Raw genomic sequence first — 22,782 nt, forward strand, 5'->3', positions numbered from 1 at the left:
TACCCCAAACAGCGGCGCCAGAGCACAGCGCAGTTCACATTTATAATTAAAATTGTACAAATAAAAATTGTTTGCATAAAAAAATCCATGTGACGTGGTCGTACAGAACGCCAAAGGCATATTTCATATCAATAATGAATGTTGTACAAATAAAAAATATTTCTGAAGTAAAAAGAAATGTCACCACGGTTCACAGATCGTGTAACGTACATTTATATAATATAGATGTTATGTTAGTTTACGTAATGTTTGTATAAAAAAAAAAAATCCTATCAAATGTATAGCTACATACGACTGTATTTACAACCTGTTTTGGATGGTAGTATGTGAAACAAACTTGGTTGAACATTTTATTATACTTACCCAGTATTGTGTTCACTGGAATTTTAGTCACTAAGGTTTTTTTTGACAATTTTTTCCATACCACTCGGAATAAAAAAGCAAATGTACACTTTATATATATATTCTTAGAAACAAGATCACAATTGACTTTTAAAATAATATTGGATACAATTCCACTATTAATTTATTAAATTTACACAAAACGGAAAACAATTTTAAATTCACAACACTCAACTATCTCGATTTAAACTTATCGTGAAATGAAATGAGAATATAACACAAATGAAAGACTTAAACACACTTAGAAAATCTACTAACGCCTAATCTAACACACTAACCCGCGTTACGAACGAGAAAGAGTTCTAATGTCCTCTGACAACTGCTTATATGTCTTTTGAGTCTCTCCTACCCTCTCATATTCCTATAATATATATTTAGTTATGTAATGTTATTAATTGTTAAAAGTTTACAATCACAATCCGATAACAATAATGTGGGTAAAACCGCTGAAATATTAAAACTTAATGTGCTATGATCATTCAATGCATCCATATTGACCACTAGTAATAAATTCACTGCTATTGTCCATATTTAAAATAATGCTTACAAATGTGTCACAAAAATAATATATCACATTGTTATTTATTTCATTGTTGTTTGTTTCATTATTTTCATTTTGGATGAAACATTGATAATCTTAACAGTATTGTGTATTTTGTGTTTAAATGCCGTTTGCTAGATAGCATTCGAAAGGCGACGATATAAAGATAAGTTAAGATATAATCTCCCACAAAGGTGGTGATCATTTGTTCTTATCAGCGGCTCCTAAGTTAAATCACTGTTGTAATATCGTTATTGTTATGTCTATGGCTGTAACATGTCTTTACCAGCTGTTTCAGCGCTTCGTCCGTCTATCAAGTAGTTATGGCTGAATCAAACGTCAGTCTGTGTTATTCACATATATATGGTATATATATGGTAAATCCACACAGGGTCCGATTAATTAATTTCAACTTACTGTGGCAAATAAATTATAAATTTGTAATAACTGAAACCGTAATATAAGGTAGGGATTATAGTTTTAATACACAGTTTTATTTTGAGTGATGTGAAGTAAATGGACGAAAAAATTACCAATCCATCTGTATATTTTTTAATCTCCAATAAATAAAATTACGGCGACAAAAAATTGTATTACAGTCGGTCTACCGATACGAACATTTTTTGATATATTTGACGTATCTCGCAATATATTTTAAAATATTTAAATATTGTGAATAAATAAAGGCTATATGTTACTGTTATGCGTATTAGTGAAAATCATATTTTAAAAAGGAACTACTTATACATAAGCATATTTATGTGATAATTATTTTAATTATACTAGCCCTTTTGTTATTTTGCTTCAAAAATTAGTATATAGATAAATTCTATTCTTGATAGGCCTACACAATGTTAAAAATGACTTAAAATTTTTGATAATATTATTCTATTAAATGAATCGATGAAATAAATTAAAAAATAATAAATTATATGAATAAAACTTGATTAATAATAATTATTTAATCATATAAGAATATTTTTCTGATTTTTGTAATAATTCTAAAAATAATTACGGAATATAAATTATTGACAAACGTATATGTTACATATAAAAAATATAATAATATCAGCGATATATTGTGGTAACGTAAGTCCTCAAAAAGCATCACAAATAAATACATGACTATAAATTTTTACTGTTTAATACGTTCATATCTCATGTAGGCACATACAAAGTTGCTTATGTATAGCTAGTAAGTGATTTATTATATATTAAAACATTTCGTTTGTACAGACGTCCCAGAGAGTTAAAATACAAATACGTTACGTATATCGATGTCTTCTTTAAAAAAACCTACTGATTATACATGTGTATAGTTGTATTGTTAAATATTTGTCAACAATAATATATTATTAGACGTAAATATAAACGTTGCTTGGACTTATATATTCATTAGTTCGAATTTTATAATTTCTAAACAGCTTGAAACTATACAAATTAACGAAACTTATTCACTGACGCGTTCTTTAAAGAAAACCCTGATAATAAGTTATAACAGAAGCTTCTATAAGACGGTTTGTTCGAATAGTAATAAAAATATATATATTTTTATTACGAATTAAAAATACAAAAGTTTAATTGTTAAAACGTACAAATGTTATAAATGTTCACTGTAAGGTTTATTGCGCCCAGTCGGGATGTCCGCAGCCTTTGTTTCGCACATGCTCTACCTAAGCAGTAAATAAATGCAAATTGTTTGAAATACTCCGGTCTCTCCCTTTCCAGGCAACAGTCCTGTTAAGCCTTGTGTTTGAGGCTCTGAACTAGGTAGTTTATTTACACAAGACACCTAGTTCCAAACGACATCTTATAAATCACCTTAACTTATTTATATTTAACATCAATTCATAGTAGACATTGCTACATACAATGTTTAATAACTGATTTGTTGGATTTGCTTTAAATATTTTAATACAAAGAATAGTGAAACGAGTATATATTAAAAAATTTATACATAAAAATTGACTTCCTCATTATCGCAATACTGATTTAAAAGTTTTTTTAGCAATTTTTTTTAGTTCTATCATTAAAGGTGAAAAGCAAGTGTTGAATACAATGTCAGCTATAGGTATACACATGTCTGAAGGTGTCGGTGGAAGCTCGTAAATTTTGGCACCCGAACCACTGAAGCAAGGCCATTGTGTTAATAGGGGGATATGCTACAAAGCATTCATATCAGTTTAATAAATTAATAGCCATCCATCTTTTAATAAGTCTTTCTAAATCTCAAGTACTTACTGGTAGTTTGTAATTAATATTGTTATCGTAACGGAATGGAAAACAAAATTGTAAAATTTATTTTTATGATACAGTTCTTATTGATATATTTTTTTATTTCATAGATAAGTGAATTTTGGTATATATTTATTTATACGAATATTAAAATAAAAAATAACCCATTCTTCTCTGAATGGCGTAACTGGAAATATAATTGTTGAGTAAGCAACTAACAGTTACAAGATGAGGCATTTGGAGCTCAACTTTTGACTTAAATTATCCAAAGTGATTGTTGAAGCCAAATCCTCTAAAGGACTTATGAATTTCTCAACTTACTTGAAACTACAACTAAAAGGAAAGTTCATATTGTTTACAACGAGGCATCTCATATTTTACGCTAATGTTAGGAACAAATCTTGTAAAGGATACAGCGATAGACGATTTATTTCTCCTACATGTATTTCTTGTTTTTCAATTTTATTATTCATGACTTATATTATTCATTCTCCTTATATTGTTTGTGCAGACACGAATTTGAATAGAAATATGTAATGTATTTATCCGTACACGACTACTAGAGCGTGAGGATATTTTTTTTATATTCCCATGACCTAGAAGAGAAGGAAGGAGGAGCGTAGGAAGGAAATAAAAATCTCTACCGTAACAAGATACTCGAATCCATCTATTACCAGGTTTTCTCAACTAAAGCCAAAAAACCACAAAATCGCATGCAATTCTCGGCAAAAGCACATTGAAAAAATCTCGCCGAATACGTTACCTCGGATTACCAAGGTTTAGGTGGAGAAATGGAACAAAAACGTTTATCCTGGCCGACTTTTTGCTAGGATGTCTTACTGAGACTTGTTAACAGGAATTATTTCGCCAGGTCTTACATAACTTGTTAAAAAATTTCAGTACTACTTATTCGTCTGTGTATTTATTTATTTAATTTGTCTTACATTATATTTCAATGTTGATACATCGACCTAAGTGCAGTTATTTGCTTTTTGTTTCTACATTAGGAAGTGATGTTAAATATTCGAGTGTTTGGGAACATGTGTGGTTGTATATAAGGATATTGGTTATACCCATGTACGAATGAATGTATCCATGTATGCATGTATGGATGTATACAAATACATCCATAAGTACGGGTGTACAGATGTATAGGTGTACAGATGTACGAGTGTCTAAACTCACGTTATACAGACTATAGACGTCGCTGATTGACGGTAATATAATATCTACTGTTTGTATATATCGGCGATATCAGCATTAATGACGGATGCAACATGAAAATAACTTGAGGCTGTCATAAACTATTATAAAAAATAATGGTATTCATAATTATTAATTATTGTTAAAAGTAAAACGAAAACAAAGACTGTTTGAAAGGTGACTAGAACTATTTTTGAATTTTGGTATAAATACGACGCACGACAGCAGAGTTCAGTGAGTGCAGACTATTGAAGGATTTGACTATGAAGAACCTTCGAGAAATACAAGAACATTTAGAAGAATTGAAGTTTCATTTTAAAATATCATGGAATGTACTGGAAAAGTGACATTAGTGACGTCAGCGAGGCTGGTGTATCTCTCTCTTTAAACAACGAATCTGTATTAAATCCGATATTTACATTATACATTTCTCTCTCAACGTAATTCCGAAATAAACGCAGATGAAGTCGCGGTCACAAACTAGTATGTTATTAATGCTGAAATATGAAATAAAAATAATATATAAATGATTTTTTTATTAATTAAATATAATTGGATTTCAAAAACATGTCAACAGCAGATAGTAGGTGTATATAGAATTTTTGTGGGGTACAATTCAAAATTGATTCCAAATACCTACCTTTATAAAAATAATGCTTATATAAAATGGATTTTTTCATTCCAGACATAGCCATCTAATTTTCAAATGCTAACGTCTTCTATCTCATGAATTTTCTTCGTATTTAATATTTCTCATTTCTAGGTACTCACGAAGTTAAGTAGAAAGTTTAAACCAATTTTTTCTCGGAATTATCTTGTTCATGTCATGTATTACAAATAAAAGACGAGAATTAATATGACATGCTTTAAAAATCTCAAAACACATCTCGTCTGCCCGTGATCACGTTTGCTGCAAAGTAACCGAAACGTCGGGGATATATATAATCCGAAAAAGATTATTTGATTTACATGCTTTAAAAAGCTATTTCTATACTACTACTTACTATTAAAATAGTATTCGCAATAATGTGATGATGTATCATAATCTACATATGTGGAAAAACTTCATAAACTTATATTATTTCTATGTCTTTAAAAACGTTGTCAAACAGAAAATGTTTAGATAAATAGATTCTTACCTTTACTTTCTTCTGAGATCGCGATAGGAACCTGTATGAGGTCTTTAACAATTTAATAATCAATACTCTAAATCTAAACTATTTTTTTTTGTAAAACAACTACTGTTTTACACGTTATATCATATGACCATATAATTCTAAATCAATTCGTAACATTATTTTATTAATACAATAAAGATATTAAGAAAAAAAATATATAAAAATAATATCAGTGAAATAAAACATCCGATAACTTTTAGAACATTTTCATTTATTTCGTTCCTCAATATTTAATTGAAAATCGACATTTCGACAGTTAGAAAGACTTCGCTGTATTTACATTTCAAATATATTTATAACAAATTTATTACTAAATTTTTTTCTAATAACATGATCCGTAACGAAACTCTGGCTAACACATCATATTATATGTAACGATCATTTTGCAAATAAAAAAAAATAAACATTAAAAATACAAAAATAATAATAATAATAAAACAATTTCTCGACGAATAAAATTTATATACATTATTTAATAACCGTTATGAATTATTCAAAGATAACTATAAATATTACAAAAGTTTACATTATAGCCTCCTTTATACAAAGTCTTCCATAACGGACAAATTTATAAAGTAACTTTGTGAATGCCTCAATTATTACTTCGTTGACTAAATATTAGAATTTGCGCTAAAAATTTTCATATACTGTCGTTTTACTTTGTAAAATAAATGATAATAATAGAGGCGTCCACATTGTACATCATATTTTTTTAACATATCACATTTCCGTGATAATGATTATATTTCCCTCGACTGTACAAAATGTTTGAATTGAAACGCAATTTTATTCCATTTCAATTGACGTCCCGACATAGTAAACTACAATATATTATTAAAATTTTAATAATACAAAACATTAAAAACAATTTTTATTTTAAACGACTTTACAATTCACAACCGTTGTAAATTAATTTTTAAAATAAAGCTTACTTGTTTGATTATTTAAATTAAAATATTTTTTTAACAGGTTTCCATGTTATGTTTAACAGGTATGTTTATACAGTGAAATCGTAAACAAAATCACTGTGACTTAATCAAGGCATTTCAAAAACAATAACATTAAATTGTAAGTGCTTGAGCAAACGAAAATTAAAATTATTTTAATATTAACCGTGATAATTTTATATCACTCAAATGTTAATTTGCCAAATGTATTAATTTATCTATATGATTAGCATTTCATTAAAACAATTGTTTTCATAGTCTAAATACTAATGAAATATTAATTATTGTTGATATTTACAATCATTTTACAAACAAACATTAACAAAGTCCCATATTTCGTTCGTCCTAACTATTCCGATTACAATTAGAAAAGAACAGTCTCGGTGTTTTCCCACATGACGTAAACACTCAACACCAATGTATTAACGCACCAATTTATATTTTATAACAAAAAAAGAACGTAACGCATCAGTATCTTATGTTTATCGAAAAATAAATTAAATTTCGATTTAATCACTGTTGGGACAACTCAGTGATAAAATTAATTACAATAAAATAAAAACACTCATATCTTTACGATCACTCAGTTCTGAAACCGCTCACCTCAATATTTACAAGTTTTATAGCTGCGTTGTCTGTCAGAGCGGTGTGTCGCGCGGTGGGTGCGACTGTGGGTGAGGGTGCGGGTGTGTCTGTGGGTGCGGATGAGGGTGCGCACGCGGCAGGGTGCGCAAGTGCTGCATGGGTATACAACGGTCGGAGCCCGCGTTACGCGGCAACGTGCACGACCCGCTCGCAAAACCCGCGGGCGGCGGTATACCCGGTGTAGGGTTCTGTTTATTTATGTAAAATTAGACACATCAACATAATGTTACAGTTAGAGCACATATAAGAAACAATTTTAAATATTAATACACAAAGAGAAAGCTGAAACGTAAAATGTCATATAAATGGGAGGTATACACATACCTTCGAATGAAAACTATGTTTACATTTGATATGTAATGAATATTTAATTCATAGAGACATATGAAAGCTAGCACGTAACAAACATGTAGTAATTTTCATAACCTAATTTGCATAAGACACTCTGTGAAATCCAAATATTTTCCTAGAATTTGACTTAAGTCTGTTAGTGCTTTGTCCGGATTATGAAACTTTGGGAACTTGCGTTTATATGTGATTCTCAAATAATATTCATTTTCAATTTATTTCAAGAAATAGCACATAATTAAAAAAAGACAAAATAATGCAAAAAGCGTTAGATGCAAGCTTGCGAAGGTGTGAAAAACAGTAATTATCTCGACTCTCCGTGATCGCGGTTGCTGCAAAGTAACCGAAGCCTCGGGGGTATGTAGTTTTTAAATAATAAAATAACGCGTAATGATCCAAAAATATTAGTTTTATTTAAATAATCATATTTACTTTATTTTTAATATTTAGATATATCGTCAGTCCTTATCAATTTATAAAAAAATCTTGGTGAAGTACGAGTTAAATCTAAATACATAAAAATAACTACAAAATGCCAATGAAAAACATAATTCTAAAAAAAAATATAATTAATTTTTTTTTGTGAAACACATATGTAACATGTAATAATAAATAAACGACCAGCACAAAACTAAAAAAATATGAGATCTTCAAAGGCTCCACAATTTCGACATGTAATAATAATAATCAACGCTCCCCAACAACGGGTTCTCACGAACGTGCCATTCTATAACACGCTATACTCTCAAATGTCTGGGAACACAACCTTACTATATGTAACATTCAGTACATAAGAGAATAGAACTTCTACAAAATGAAAGCAAGTCTCAACAGGATTGTCACAAATGCTCATCGCCAAACATGCTTTACTCTAAAAGGTCATAAAATTCTGGCAAAAAGTATTTATATTAAGATGTATTTCTCTAACGGCTTTAAAACACGCCATGTTTATTCTATAATCTAGAGAAGAATACCTAGATTGTCGAAACTTGAATACAACAATGTTACCTCTAATGATTATGAATGAATAATAATAATAAAAAAAAATTACCTCTATTATAAATGCTAAAGTTACACAAAATTATATAATACAAGTGAATCCGACAGATAAATTATTATTATAATAATTTCAATGGACACATAAGATGCGCGCGCTTCAACAGAACATCCACAATGTAATCAGACAAGAAACTCGTATTGTGGCAGGGATGACATGATCAATACGGAGTTTGAGACACTACTGTATGTGATCGTATATACATATATGTATATTTATTTATACCATATATATACTAGACACTCACAGGTGTGTCCCTTACGGTTCTGAGGGCGCAGTACCCAGGCAGGGCTCGTACGCCGGCTATGGAACCACGCGCCCGGGACGGCGGAGAGATGGTGGACACTTGCTGCTGACGAAAGTATTCTACCTGGTGTCGTAATAATAATATTTACTGAGGACAGCGTTTTTACGTTTTTAATTTACGATTTCGTAAAGATTTATTAGAGATCTGAATTATACATTAAATATTATATTGTAAGCATTTCATCTGAAAAGAAATAATCATTCACGGTTTTTCATTTTTTTTCCATAGAAAAACAACACCTTATTAGTTCTAAATCTATAAAAATTGTAATAAATATATTGAATCAGTACAGTAGATCCTGAGATTATCACGCCCGACAAAACAAACAAACATCAATCTTTAAACAACATTTACAGTACATTAGTATGGGACATATCTCATACCGTCTGCTGACGTCTTCCCATTTGCTCGTATTTTTCAAAAACTATGTAACTTAATTAATTAATCTTTCAAATGTATTCGTGTCAATACTGATTCTGTGTGTTGTCTTTCTGATCCTGATTATTTGTGAAATAAATGTGGATTAAACATCATTCAGAAAGTTACCTGTAAACTGTGATCTGTGTCAGAAGGTATAATGTCCGGGTTTCTATCGTCACTTTCGCTGTCATCCTTTTCACGCAGTTTGTCAGGTGACGCTGGCTGTGACGGTGGTGGAGCTGAACGAGGTTTCCTCTTGGCACACCTCTGACGCACCACCACCATAAATAATACCAGAACCACCATAAGGACGCCACCACCACCCACCGCCGCTGACATAGCTCCAGACATTTGAAAGGCCGTTCGTGGTAAATCTACAAAATTAACACTTTTTATTATATTACTGACCTCTTTAATTTAATACACTATGTATATTTTATACTTAATTCAATATTATATAAATTTTGCTGGTAAAATTGCGTAATTTATTTTCAGATAGGTTGAGAGGATATTAATGATATTTTTACATACCCAAACTCTTATCATGTACATGGTGTTTCTCAGGTGGACGAAGGGTACTGGCTCTCAAAGGGTATGGGTCCCCACGGCCTTTTGCATTGTATGCAAGCACAGCCGCAGCATAGGTACGGCCCGGCACCAGACCTACGGCTGTGAACCTTGGGACTGCGCTCGAAACGTTGGCAACTATTTCCTGATGGAATGGGAGACTTCAGAATCATATAAAATAATTTAGAAAGAGATGTAAATTTAGACTTATAGGCTCTTGCAAAAACTTAAAAGCGTTATTGCCGCAATTGTAACAGCCCTTTATAGTAATTGATTCTGCCACAGTATTAAATATTTTTAATTCTCTCAATAGATCACTAAATATATTTTTTTATCATAATACTAAATATAATAAGATCTTTAGTTTTTCGTTCATAAAAATTTAATATAAATTCATGTTGATTAAGATTTATGAATTAAAAAGTTCCAAAAAGTTACATTTAATAAGTAATTGAAAAAGCCTAAATTTGTATTGAGGAATAGGTTGAAACTAATATAGTATATAAAACATATTAAATAAGTGGTTTATACTAAACATTCGTATAGTAAACAGATGAGAATATATTTTTACAATTTTTTTTACAAGAACCTAGAAACTAGAACCTAGAACCGTTCCCAGTATTAAAGAAAAACGAAAATTTCAATCTCTTATATACCTTTCTTAATTCTTGCCAAGACATCTTTTGCTTCGTCTAATTCTAGTAAAAAAAAGTCTAATAATATATTTACTTACTTGTGTAACAATTTCTCTCACTTCCAACAGGAACGACTGGGGCATACCACCATTGAAACCTTCCGAGCATCGAACTCCGAATGAGGTTAGTGAAGCATTAACAACTGTACAGTTGTGTACCTGATCTGGGCGACCTGTGATTTATATTTCAAATTAATATCTTATAAAGAAGATTTTCTATTACATTATTATCTTTTCTAATAATATCGTCTGTAAAAGGATGTCTCTTTATAACAATTTGTATCAGATGTGTGATTAATCTTTGGGAAACTTGGCACGCGACCCGTCTGGATTAAAGGAGGACATAAAACGGGCTATATATTTAAAAGATAACCTTTATCCGAAACAGTATGTCAGATGTGCTACCGTTATAACCCAGTTTCACATTTCAAAGATTTATATTTAATATAAAATGTATCAGATATTAAATTAGATTCATTTTATTCATCACCTATAGCGTGATTTCATTTGATTTCAAGGTTTTTACTGCACTATCATTCTATACCAGAAATTATATCTGTCAATATTCAGTTATATATTGGTGGATAACAAATCTCAAGCAGAACACTTGGCACCGAATCGAGCTATTAACATTAAATCATATGAAGATACGGCATAATAATGAAACTCCTATATTAATGAAAATGATTATTCCATATATTACATATATTTTTATACAAATTATTGACTATCGACGCTTCAAAGATATGGTTTGTATTTAATTAGTATATCGTGTTATAAATTGAATCTCACCCGCAGCAATGATATGATAAACGCAGGGAACCCTTTGTTTTCCAATGCGGTTGTGGGCCCAGCAAAGAAGCGTCCCGTAGTCCATCTCTGTATGAGGAGTGTAAGTCACCGTCGAACTCGTTCCTGATCTTGACACGTAAGTATCACTAACTTCGTTACTGTTCGCTGTATTGTTGAAAGTCCAACGGAACTAGTAAATAATAAAAATATATATTTTTTTCATTTTTCTGCGTAACGTTTCCAAGAACATTCATAACATTGTTGCGAGGACAAGTTGTTCTGGGTATTTTGCTACAGTTCCTAGTCCAATTTATTTACATATTAATTATAAATGTTTAAAATATTTCTATTCAATACAAACAAAACATCAAACAGTTATTAATTTGTATTTTTTGATTTATATATAATTGATTAAAATTAATTTAACATTTCATCTTAATTAAAATAAAGTCCTTTAATGTTTGTTGTAACGTTTCGTCACTCTGATCGTGTCTTTATTATCAACTACTAAATTTGAGTCTTTAAAATAAATTTTCCCTCTTATAATATATAATTTATTAATTCAGCTTATTAATATTAGACGGACAGACAATCAACTTACAATAATTAATATGAATTGTTACTTTTGCTTCGTGACTATGGCCTTTCATCTTTGTATAATACATATTCTGATATTTTTTTATGTGAAAGGTGGCAAACGAGCAGACGGCCTACTTGATGGGCAGTAGTAACCGTCGCCCATGGATCATATAAGTTGCGGATGCGTTGCCAACCTTGATTGTTGAGGAAAATAGAGGGGTGGGAATAAGGAAACGGCAGGAAAGAGTGGGAACGGGGACAAGATTTGTTATGTTTATTTCAATTTTCTGAATCAGAAGTACTGTATTTCTGTATGTTGATATATATAAAGTACTATTTTTACTCCATATTTTGTAGAAGTGAAGTAGAAAATTCATAAGATTTGATGCAATTATTTTTTAAGGTATTCCATTATTAACTAACAAAAATATTATCTGTGTAACACCGATACGAAAATTAATTTAAATGTCAAAATTCATCGACAGTCTCGGGTTCATTTTAAAGATATTATTAATTGATATTAATTTCGACTCTTGATAACATAAAATTAATTTTACTAATTAATTTTCTCAATTTGTCACTCACAGTAAGGTTTCCATGGACTCCATTTCTATTAGTCTGGTAATTAAAAATTAAGCCTCTAAGAAAATTTATTTCTTTCTACATAAACTTAATATAGTTCCTTATATGGGTTGTATTTTCGTATAAATTCATAACTCATTTATAACTTTGGTAATAAGTTAGGCGAGAAGGAACAAGTCGCTGATCACAGAGGAAAGTTTCTGTGACGAGCAAAACAAGTAATATTGTTTGTTAATAATCGAAATTGTTAATTGTGGTTAAAAAATTTAATTCCTGCATAAAACAATCTGACAATTCGAAAAACCCTCCTAAGAATTTTTTTACATTTAAGGGATTACTTTCATGTTTAGCCCCGTATGTAATAATATTATTATTAGGTATTATGAAATAATATATAACAAAAAGTGTACACGATTTCATCCTTACGGTGAGGTGTATATTATTAAACTTAGTCATGTGAGAACATTTTATACTTACGCTAACTTGAGGGGGGTTAGCGTCTACATGGCACGTGATGTGCGCGCGTTCCTGTTTCGCCACACCGTGGACCCTTTGTTGAGAACTGCGACATGTGGGTGCATCTGTGTTTTTTATTATTAAGATAAAATAATCTATTGCTTATCCTCCGACTCCTATCTGAATATAAATATAATACCCTAATCAATTTTTTTTAGTTACAGCCAGATTATAAAACGATTATCTTCATAAAAATATAGAACCGAAAGATTGGCAATTATAATAGAAATGATATCAAATAAATAACTGAAAGAAATATAAGGAAAAAAAGGACGAAGTTCATTTTGGAATGGCTCCCATGGGAAGTGAAAACAAAAACGATTATATCTTACGAAAACTAACAAAAAGAAATATTATAATATATAGGTTTTATTTCAACACAAACACAAATACACCGTACATGCCGTTTTAAACAGAATTTCATATTAAAGTTTTTATAACAACAGCAGATGTGGTAGTAATAAGAAGCTCAACCAGACTACACTGTATCTTTTTAAATATCAGTTTAACGCTGTTGTGGTTCATATTTCAAAATTAAATAATTCAATAATAATTAAATGAAACTAAGCTTTTCGATTTCTGCACATTTTTTTTATTATTCTATTTCTTTGTGAGCTACAATTCTTTTTTCTCGTCTGCCCGTAAAAATAATTGCTGTAAAGGAACCGAAACGTATAGAAAGTAGAAATAAAATAATAAAAAAGTGTAGTATCCGAAAAATTTGGTTTCATTCAAATGTGTACAAAGGAAAATCTTAGCTATCGTTATATATTAATAATAAAAAAACAAATTAAAAGTTTAAGCATTTTAGTTCTGTCGTTGTAGCTTTCATTCGTACAAACATTTTATATTACTTTCCGCCCGCGTCAAGTTGCAAACACATTTACTAAATTATAAATTGTAACCATTTTTAACTAAATACACATAAAGTGAAATGCCACGAGGACCACCGTCAGTTGTGAAGCTGCAGATACTGAGGTCAATAACACAAATAAATGAATTATGTTCATTTTATTTTATTTTTTAATTTATTTACTTTATTCCACGCAGTAAATATCTGTTAAGTCGAACTAATTGCTATAAGCAAGCAATTAATTTATGTTAGTTACTAAGTATAACATTATTACAAGAACAAGAACAATTCTAGTTACCTAAATTACTTACATAAAACATCCAAGGAAAACGGCTTGCTTTCGCCGTCACCTTCAGCGTTGAATCCGACGCAGGTGTAATTGCCAGCTGTCCGTCTCCCAACACCTTGAAGGACTAGCGACTGGTTGCTAATGATGATACCTTGACCCACGTTGTGGTGGAGAGTTTTACTCTGTAGGATTAATAATAGATTAATATTTATTTAATATAAGAGACATATAACTTCATATTATATGGAAGCTGTTCCAACATAAAAACGTGTTAAAACGACTTCCTCAACCCAGATTACATATTGACTAATGTTCATCGAAAACGAAATGAACCGATATTCAAAAATGTCTTGCAAAAACGTGTAAATTTATTAAGAGCGAGAAACTTAACTAATATTTTCGTTGTAAATTTTTCAATTATTATTGATTAACATTTTTTTCCTGTTCTGCGAGTATTGAAAAAGCATATTATTTTATCTAAAGTTATCGCTTTCTAAGATACGGATTTTTAAACACCTCATTTTGATTAATATTTCAAAACTCATCATCCCATTGAGATCCAATTATATCAGAATCATCCTCCCACTTGTTCCGAAATCCATCGACTTATACTTTAATAACATCTCTCAGAAACATAATAAAAATTCTAAAGATCAAAGACATTTAGATTCAAATAACATTTAATTAAAATAAACTCTCATCTTACAGAAACCTTCAATAATTATACCCACGTGGGTTTCCAAATTTTAATAACGCTTACGTCATCTATACTTCTGTAAAGTATCAAAGTCAATGTGATAATATTAATGACACTCACATTATGTCTCCACTCGACTTTGTACACGTAGGGATGTGCTTTGATGATGCAATCGAAGTAGACGTCGGTCCCTTCCCTAATATTGGTCGGGTCTAAATTAGTGCCGAGCCGGACAACCGTTTCGGGCACATCTGTTGGAAATTAAATTTTATAGAGGTTACTATTACGTTAGTGAAATATGTGCTCAGTAACATTCACAACAGTCACCGAACAATATGTCACGATTAATATAAATTGGATATTTTAAGATCTTTTCGTTCTAGACTCACATTGAATGTCTAAAACCCAGTCGTCTTCGAGAGCTGGTAATGATGCCATTTGAGGATTTGAGGCTCGACACGCCAGTTTGGCGCCGGCATCGGATTTGGTCAATTGTATTGACACTGTTGACGTGGTGGTGTTGCCGTCAGTCGATAGCTAGTATAAAAAGAAATGGTTCAATTCTGTATCTAGATTAATATAATGTTATATTTCATAGTTATATAAACAAATAAAAGTCAATTCTATAAATACAAGAAATAAAATTAGTTTTTTAATATATTATATATTGTTTTTGGTATAATATATTCTAATAACAATATCAAACCCTACTTTTAGTGTGAAGTTAAAGTGAGTTAATAATTTAGGATCTTCATATCTGTATATCTCCGTGAAAATCGAAATTAGAGCATTAGAAGCCAGATACATGTCGACGGACGTTTGTTTTTCGAATTATTCTTAACAAGCCTTAATTAGTCATAGCATAGAAAAATAAGTCCCTCCATTAGTCAGACGTATTATAGAAGTGTATTAAAATTATAAGACGTCATCTTGGATACGCCGCCTTATTGTATCAAGAATATTTAAGCTGAACAAGTTACATAATATATACGTTAAAAGTTAAATAATTGCTTGTACAAGCATTCCTACAATAGTTATGTAGTGTTCTACATTGAGATTGACAGTTTTACCACATACTATAGATTAAATCGTTCGTGTAGCATTAGCTTTATTACTTTTTAACAGAACGCATTTCCAATCCTCCTTCCTGAGAGCATTTGACGATTATTTTCGCTCGTTCACGCCCGAGCTACCGTGTGCAAGATTTATTATGGACTCAAATACTTATAAAATATGCAGTTATTCCTCTGTAGGTGCGTTCAATTCGATGGGGACCGAAATTGCAACATGATATAATTAATATAATAGTACACAGTGTGGAATGCTTGTGTTGAGGAATAATTTAATCAGCATAAGATTCGAAAAGAATTCCTGGACAAGTTTCAAAGTAATTACATAATATGGAACTTTGATATATATTTTTAAGCAAACTAACTTTACTGTATTATGCATTTTTTATTTGATGAATGTTTTTAAAATTGATCAACAAGTTGCAAGGCGTATATTATTATCTACTCTTCTTTGCTTATAAACGTTAGGAGCTCGTTTAAAAGTCACTATTTCTCTTGATCAGAAGAATCTATCCAAATTTTCTATATCCTGCACTCATTTTGGTCCTTTCTTACGACCGGTTTGAGTACGCCCAAGGCACTGACTGTCCCATTCAATCTACATTTATTACTTCTACGTGCCCTTATTTTAAGTTGACTTCGCGATGTTGTTTCTCGTGGTAATAAAGATTATGGGCGTCTCTATAAATTCAGTTGGCGCAAAATTAGCTTTGTCTTTGAAAGTTGGGAATTGATTAGGCATGATAATGGGCTATTTATTAACGGTACTATAGAGTTCGGGTTTAGAAGATATAGGTATGGAAAATTATATGAGGTAAATATTTTAGAAAATAAATTACTTTATTATCATATTAATTTCACAAATGTATACAATCTTAATAAAAACTGTATATAAATCACGTCACCTATCAGTAAGTTCTTTACTCTCCCTCTCTTTATGCTTAATTGTTGACACTTTTTTTATTCAAATTAATAACATTTAAACAAGCTTCTTTAATTTTTTCATGTACATAATATTCTACAAAAAAAAAAAATTCACTGAAAATCTTTTACCTTAGTTTGTTGTTTCGTAAACAGCTTATTGAAAATTGCTTATTTTTATCTCAGATTAAAATTTATACTAAGTGTATTGAACGACAGTTAACTAACTGACATTACTTTAACAGCCAAGTTTCATGCAAAAACTATCTTTGTAAAGAATCTTGAGAAACATAATTAATGCACATGATTAAACAAGATGATAAGTCTAACAATCTTGTTATAAGAGTTGAGAAGTTTCAATGAAAATGTAACTTTAATACCGTTTCTTTAGCGTTGTTTATCCTGTGTCCATTCTTCCACCAGGTGATTGAAGCGGGCGGACGTGACCCGGAACTCTGACAAAGAAGATCATATCTCCTGCTCGCTGATAGAGGTTGATTCGAGCCAAGAATGTGTACGTTCAAGGGGGGAACTGTAAGAATAACATGATATAATAAAGTACATACACATATGTACATTTGTAACGAAAAATTTACATAACGTCATGAAAGCTGCTACATAAATGTAAGAAATTGTTGTTTCCTTACAAGTTTTGGCTAATGATACGGCAAAGATAATTGATACTATTCTATTTTTTTATAAATATTCGTACTATAGCAAAAAAAAAGATTTATCTGTATAAGGGATACAATTAAAATAAGAATTTGGTAATAAAGAGAAAACTAAGTAGTTGTGAGCCGTAAGAAATATAAAAACTTAATTTTGTAATCTGTTTTATAAAAGAATAAGGTTATTTTTATTTGGATCAATTTATAGAGTAATTTTATCCTCTTTCACCTGATTTGCAAGTTTTCTAACAAGCAAAGTTGATAGGTGTCACTTTCAGAGTATAGAAGTGAGACAGATTCCCACTGCGGTGAATATTTAGGTCATTTTATAGGCTGAGAAGTTTCTTGGTTAAGTACGTAGCGAAGTGTTAAAGTTTAATAATCAACAGGAGTTACACAACGTCGATTTTTTAATCTCTGTTTTAATATTTATTTCTTAATATACATTGAATGGAATTATTCAATTAAGAAATACTATTGGTCATTGAACTTTGTATAAAATATTATACACGAATATTTTTATATAATTTTTATATAATCAGAGTTGAATGACTTACAGTTCATGTCTAATGTGAGTGTAGTTTCAATAGGATGTGCTCTCAAATGATTCGAGGCACGACATGTAAGCGTCGCCCTGACGTCGGCCCGGGTCAAAGGGCCCACTCTCAGCACACCCCTGACGCCGTTACCCTGTAGTGTAGTTGCTGGAGTGTCGGTCTCCACTTCATTCCTAAACCATTTCACCCAGGGTCGTGGACGACCTGTTTGAACATTTCCAATTAATGTATTTCACATTCAACCGTTTATTACATACCGTTATATTTAATCGACAAAATTTAACGTCAGCCCTAGATATAAAACCAAATTTAGCGTATAAATATGTTACTATAGTTTTGTGCATGTAATTTAATAATGGGAGTAAGAAATTTAAATAAAGGTTCCATAATAATTTTATGAAAATTAAACATTACCTCCAGAGACATCGCATTTAAGCGTAAAAGTGTCTCCCTCGACGTAGGGTCCGACGATGGCCTCTTTCACATCGCCTTTGTCGTCCGTTATTATCATTTTGTTTGGTGGTACTGTTTTAAAGATAATGTTTATATTTTTAAACAAAAACGAATTCTTTTAAAAATATCATATACCAAATACCTATTTTATTCTACTTATAAAATTGTTAAGTTTTTTCACTATCATAAAAAATGCACTTACAAAAAATATAATTAAAAATTTATAAATTATGATGCGAGCTCAATATACGAGTGTGTTACATTGTATCGCTAAGTTGTATTCAATTGGAAAATTGCCATATTAGTTTGGGAAATCGGATAAATTTGATCAGCCATTTAAAGGAGTTTATACTGTATTATGTAATATATAATATATTATCATACGATACATCTCTATATGAATATGTTACCGAAAAACATTCTACTACGAAATACCCTTGAGATGACATCTAAATAACTGTAGAGAAAGTTTCGCTTAGTTTTTACATAAAATTTTATGGCTTTCATTAAACTGCTCAATCTGATATGTTTGAAATATTAAATGTAGGAGGTAATAATTTGCACACATTTCGAGACTGTTTTAAGGCCATTATACTAGAATTATTATTTTTTATTTATAAGAATGCTCTATTGATAGATAAAATTGTGATTTATTTCTAAAAACTGTTCAAAATAAAGTTCTAGGGTTATCTTTAAAAGTTTATTTGATTCTGACAAGTTAAGTTATTTATATGGAGATCGACGGTTTCAGAGATAAAAAAATATTTTCATTACATTTAGTATGTTTAAACAGCTTGGCAAGGGTAATTTCGTAGAATATTCGAGCTAAAAATGTCGCCTGTTAGCTGTAGTCTAAGAAACTCCATCTGGCATCCGACCAAAGAAGGGTTGAAGATAAACTGCTGGAAGATAAAAACATTTGCCACAAATTCATTTTCTCTTTAGTTCATTTAAAACGCTCCCAGGCAGTGTTTCCCGTGTATTTTATATCTATGCTTGGATGCTGTTCTTCTTCAGCTTAACTAGCCATTAAAATTACAAAGTGCATAGAATGAAATGTATTATATATTACAAAAAATATATAAGGAGCTTAGAAATGAAGGTTGTCTGTGTGCATCGGGAGCTTTACTACCATCACTGTTTGGGTTGGTTATGTACACGGGATTTTAAAAAACTTGAACAAAGTTCGAGATGTCAGATGTTATTTTAACACTCACTTCTCCGTAACGACTTAAAATAATTCATTTCGGTTTTATGATATAAATCTATTTCATATAATTTATTTTTGTTTTTAAATTGGAGCAACAAATAGTAGTTATATCTCATATATTTAAATTTGTTATTTGGTAGAAGTCCAGGTTGACGTTCCAAATAAAGCACGGACATTCTAAAACTTCCTTTGTATATGAATTAGATTGTTATTTGCGTAACATAAAGTTGCATACATCATTTTGATTCAACATATGTCCTTTGTGAAGTGAACTGGATTCGAGTGTGACTTTGTGTAGAAAGCTCTAAATAATCTTATCCGTCGAAGCTGAGTGCACTTTTACATGATATGCATGGGGGAATATTTCAGAGTGGCTTTTTGCATATAATGTATGATATATAATTCAGGTTTCATTTATTTTATCACTTAAATCTGTCATAAGAGTATTAATCGATATTTAAATCGACTTAAGAGAAATCTCCTGGCAGTTTTACCTTTAAATGTTTGATCATTTATACTATTAATGTATATATCTATGTTTGTATAATATCAAAATTTTCTATGATTATATATTTTTTTGAATGCTTTATTTTTTTCCTTCTCTCTTTTTATCGTACCTACACCACATTTCTTATCTAGTTTCCTCTATGGAAAGGGTTTCTGGTAGAGATCTCTTTTAAGAGATAAGTTATCTTTTGTGCATCACATTTCTTTTATAATAATGTAACTATTTCTACTTTTGCTACATAAATAAATAAACAAATTTTATATACAATAAACTAAATGTGAGAAAAATATTGTAGTAATAAATAAACAAGTACATTTTTTGTTATATATTATGTTTTATTGACTAAAGTACTATCAACTGTATAAAAGAAACAAAATCTTCACATACCCAATGAAGGTAGCCACGAACATGCATACAAATAAACAGCTAACAAAAAACAACCTTCTTTTAAGTTGGTTAGAAATTAGTCAAATAATGTCACTAAAACATTATTCTTATTCGTTTGACAAGATTTTAGAAGCCGGATAAACGTTTATCCGGAACCTATAATTATTATCGTATTAGTCTACAAAACAAGATTAGCGCCAGATTTTAAACCTGTCAATAACTCGAGGATCAACCAGTTTCCCAAAGCGGATTTAGAGCTCAGTTTTGGTTCATGTTAATTTTTCAATATACTTGAACAAAAACCACATGAAATTACTCTGTTTTCAACCTTATCACCATCGCAGAAGCATGTAGATGCTATCTGAAGTTATTTAAGCTATTGATTTTTCCATACATTCCGCCTTGCCCTGTGTATTTTACTTCAATTTGGATCCATCAATTTTTAAAATAAATTGGATCCGGATCGAGGCTTTTATGAAATTGTAATTTTTACATTCCTGGCATTTTATCGTTATTATAATTTGCATATTCGTAATATATTACGACACGATTTGCGTTAATAGATTTTTGTGTTAATAATATTTTACAATAACGAAGAACATATGTTTTTTTGAATATATTAAAAATAATAAACTCACCGATAACAGTTAAATTAACTCTTGAATTTCTTGTTTGTGCCTGTTTAAAATCAACTCTACATCTATATATTCCTTGATCGGATGCTCGAACTTTATCCACACCTAGCTCGGCCGGTCTTCTTTCTGGCAGGAAGTAGGCTCTTGACGCAAAAACACTTTCGTCGGACCATCTTTCCGCTACACCAAAATCTTTTTCTCTAGCATCCACGCTGCAAAATAATTATTTACTTATTTGTTATTTATTATCTTTTTAAAAAAACAAAAAGAAAAAAATAAAACATTTAAACTTAGATTCGACAGATGAAACATTACCTCTTGAAAAGGTTATAATATTTTAAAATTTTTAAAGTTATCTTCACTTTAATAAATATTAATATTTCAATAACAACATAACACCCCATAGGAAGTCTGCAAATAAATATAATCAAGTATTTTTTCTAAGAACTACTAAGGCTCATTAAAGAAAATTGAGTTATCAAGAAGTCGAGAATCGTTGGAAAGAATTTTTAATATAGCAATTTTTATTTTTTACTTATATTTCTTAAGCTATTGATTTGTAATAATCCTTTATAAATTATCGCAAACAAAAAGTTTATTATTGTGAGCAAAAATCAGAAAACTAACAACTATTAATTGAAATGTGAGCAAAAAGACTATTTTGATGTCAATGTATTCGTACTTAAATTATCCGACGAGTATCAATTAATTTTATTTGGGTAAAAAGCATGTCTGGATGTGAATGTTTCAGTATTTTAATCTTTGGTTATAGAATAACATTTCGTAAACCATCAAACCAAAAGTAAATAATAATATTTAAATATTAAATTTTCATGTCACAATATTTGTATAAGATATATACCTAATTTATATAAGATATAATTGGACCCATCTTTTTGATATCAAAACGATTTTTTGGTGCTTCAGGTACTAGAAGATCAATCATAAAGAATTAAGGGCTCTAGACAGTATGAAATAATGAGAAAATATCTCGTTTGATAGAAATGGTATGAAATAACATACTGAAAAAGTCCTTTTAAGGTCAAGGTCAAATGTCGGAGCTCAGAACTAAATTAGTTCAAATCTAAATAAAATTGTCTTTATGTGAAAAATCAGTATACATCTATGTAAGTTACTCGCACATAACTTTTGTCACATGTCAAGAGAATTTTTACTTTAACCATTATTAATATAACCCTATACCAATAATTTAATTTTGTCACTTTGTTTTATTTTTGAATTTTCATACAGTATAAAGTTTTTAGTCAAAATAAACAAGAAAATGGAACAAGTCGAAATCTTGCAAGAAATTTTCATTTTTGGTAAATAAAAAAAATTACGAAGTTTCTTTTTATATTGATAGATGTTTGCTAAATGAAAGCAAAATTTGAGATCTAATATTCTTTAAAGTGCTTATTATTTTAATAAAGTCCAATTGTAATATAAAAATTTGTCCTCTCAATTTCATTAAAATTATTCGTTATTTCGTCTTTGTGATCAACATTTTGAAGATCAACTTTA

At 30.1% G+C, this 22,782-nt stretch overlaps 1 protein-coding gene across 1 annotated transcript in view; it reads right to left on the reverse strand.

Annotated features, from left to right (window-relative positions):
* Positions 1-5,749: 5,749 nt before the first annotated feature.
* LOC116773020 (protein turtle) overlaps positions 5,750-22,782 on the reverse strand; it is a 113,171-nt gene continuing 96,138 nt past the window's right edge. The window contains exons 3-16 of the mRNA XM_032665379.2: positions 21,265-21,473; positions 18,483-18,593; positions 18,069-18,272; positions 17,224-17,375; positions 15,242-15,389; positions 14,973-15,103; positions 14,178-14,337; positions 12,975-13,078; positions 11,337-11,526; positions 10,584-10,717; positions 9,815-9,995; positions 9,410-9,657; positions 8,804-8,926; positions 5,750-7,339 (exon numbers count right to left, since the gene is read on the reverse strand). Of these exons, the coding sequence (XP_032521270.1) occupies positions 7,145-7,339; positions 8,804-8,926; positions 9,410-9,657; positions 9,815-9,995; positions 10,584-10,717; positions 11,337-11,526; positions 12,975-13,078; positions 14,178-14,337; positions 14,973-15,103; positions 15,242-15,389; positions 17,224-17,375; positions 18,069-18,272; positions 18,483-18,593; positions 21,265-21,473 (2,290 nt within the window). The 3' untranslated portion in view covers positions 5,750-7,144. The remainder of the gene's footprint in view (positions 7,340-8,803; positions 8,927-9,409; positions 9,658-9,814; positions 9,996-10,583; positions 10,718-11,336; positions 11,527-12,974; positions 13,079-14,177; positions 14,338-14,972; positions 15,104-15,241; positions 15,390-17,223; positions 17,376-18,068; positions 18,273-18,482; positions 18,594-21,264; positions 21,474-22,782) is intronic.

Source organism: Danaus plexippus (assembly GCF_018135715.1).
Source record: "Danaus plexippus chromosome 18 unlocalized genomic scaffold, MEX_DaPlex mxdp_35, whole genome shotgun sequence".
Classification (NCBI taxonomy): Eukaryota; Metazoa; Arthropoda; class Insecta; order Lepidoptera; family Nymphalidae; genus Danaus; species Danaus plexippus.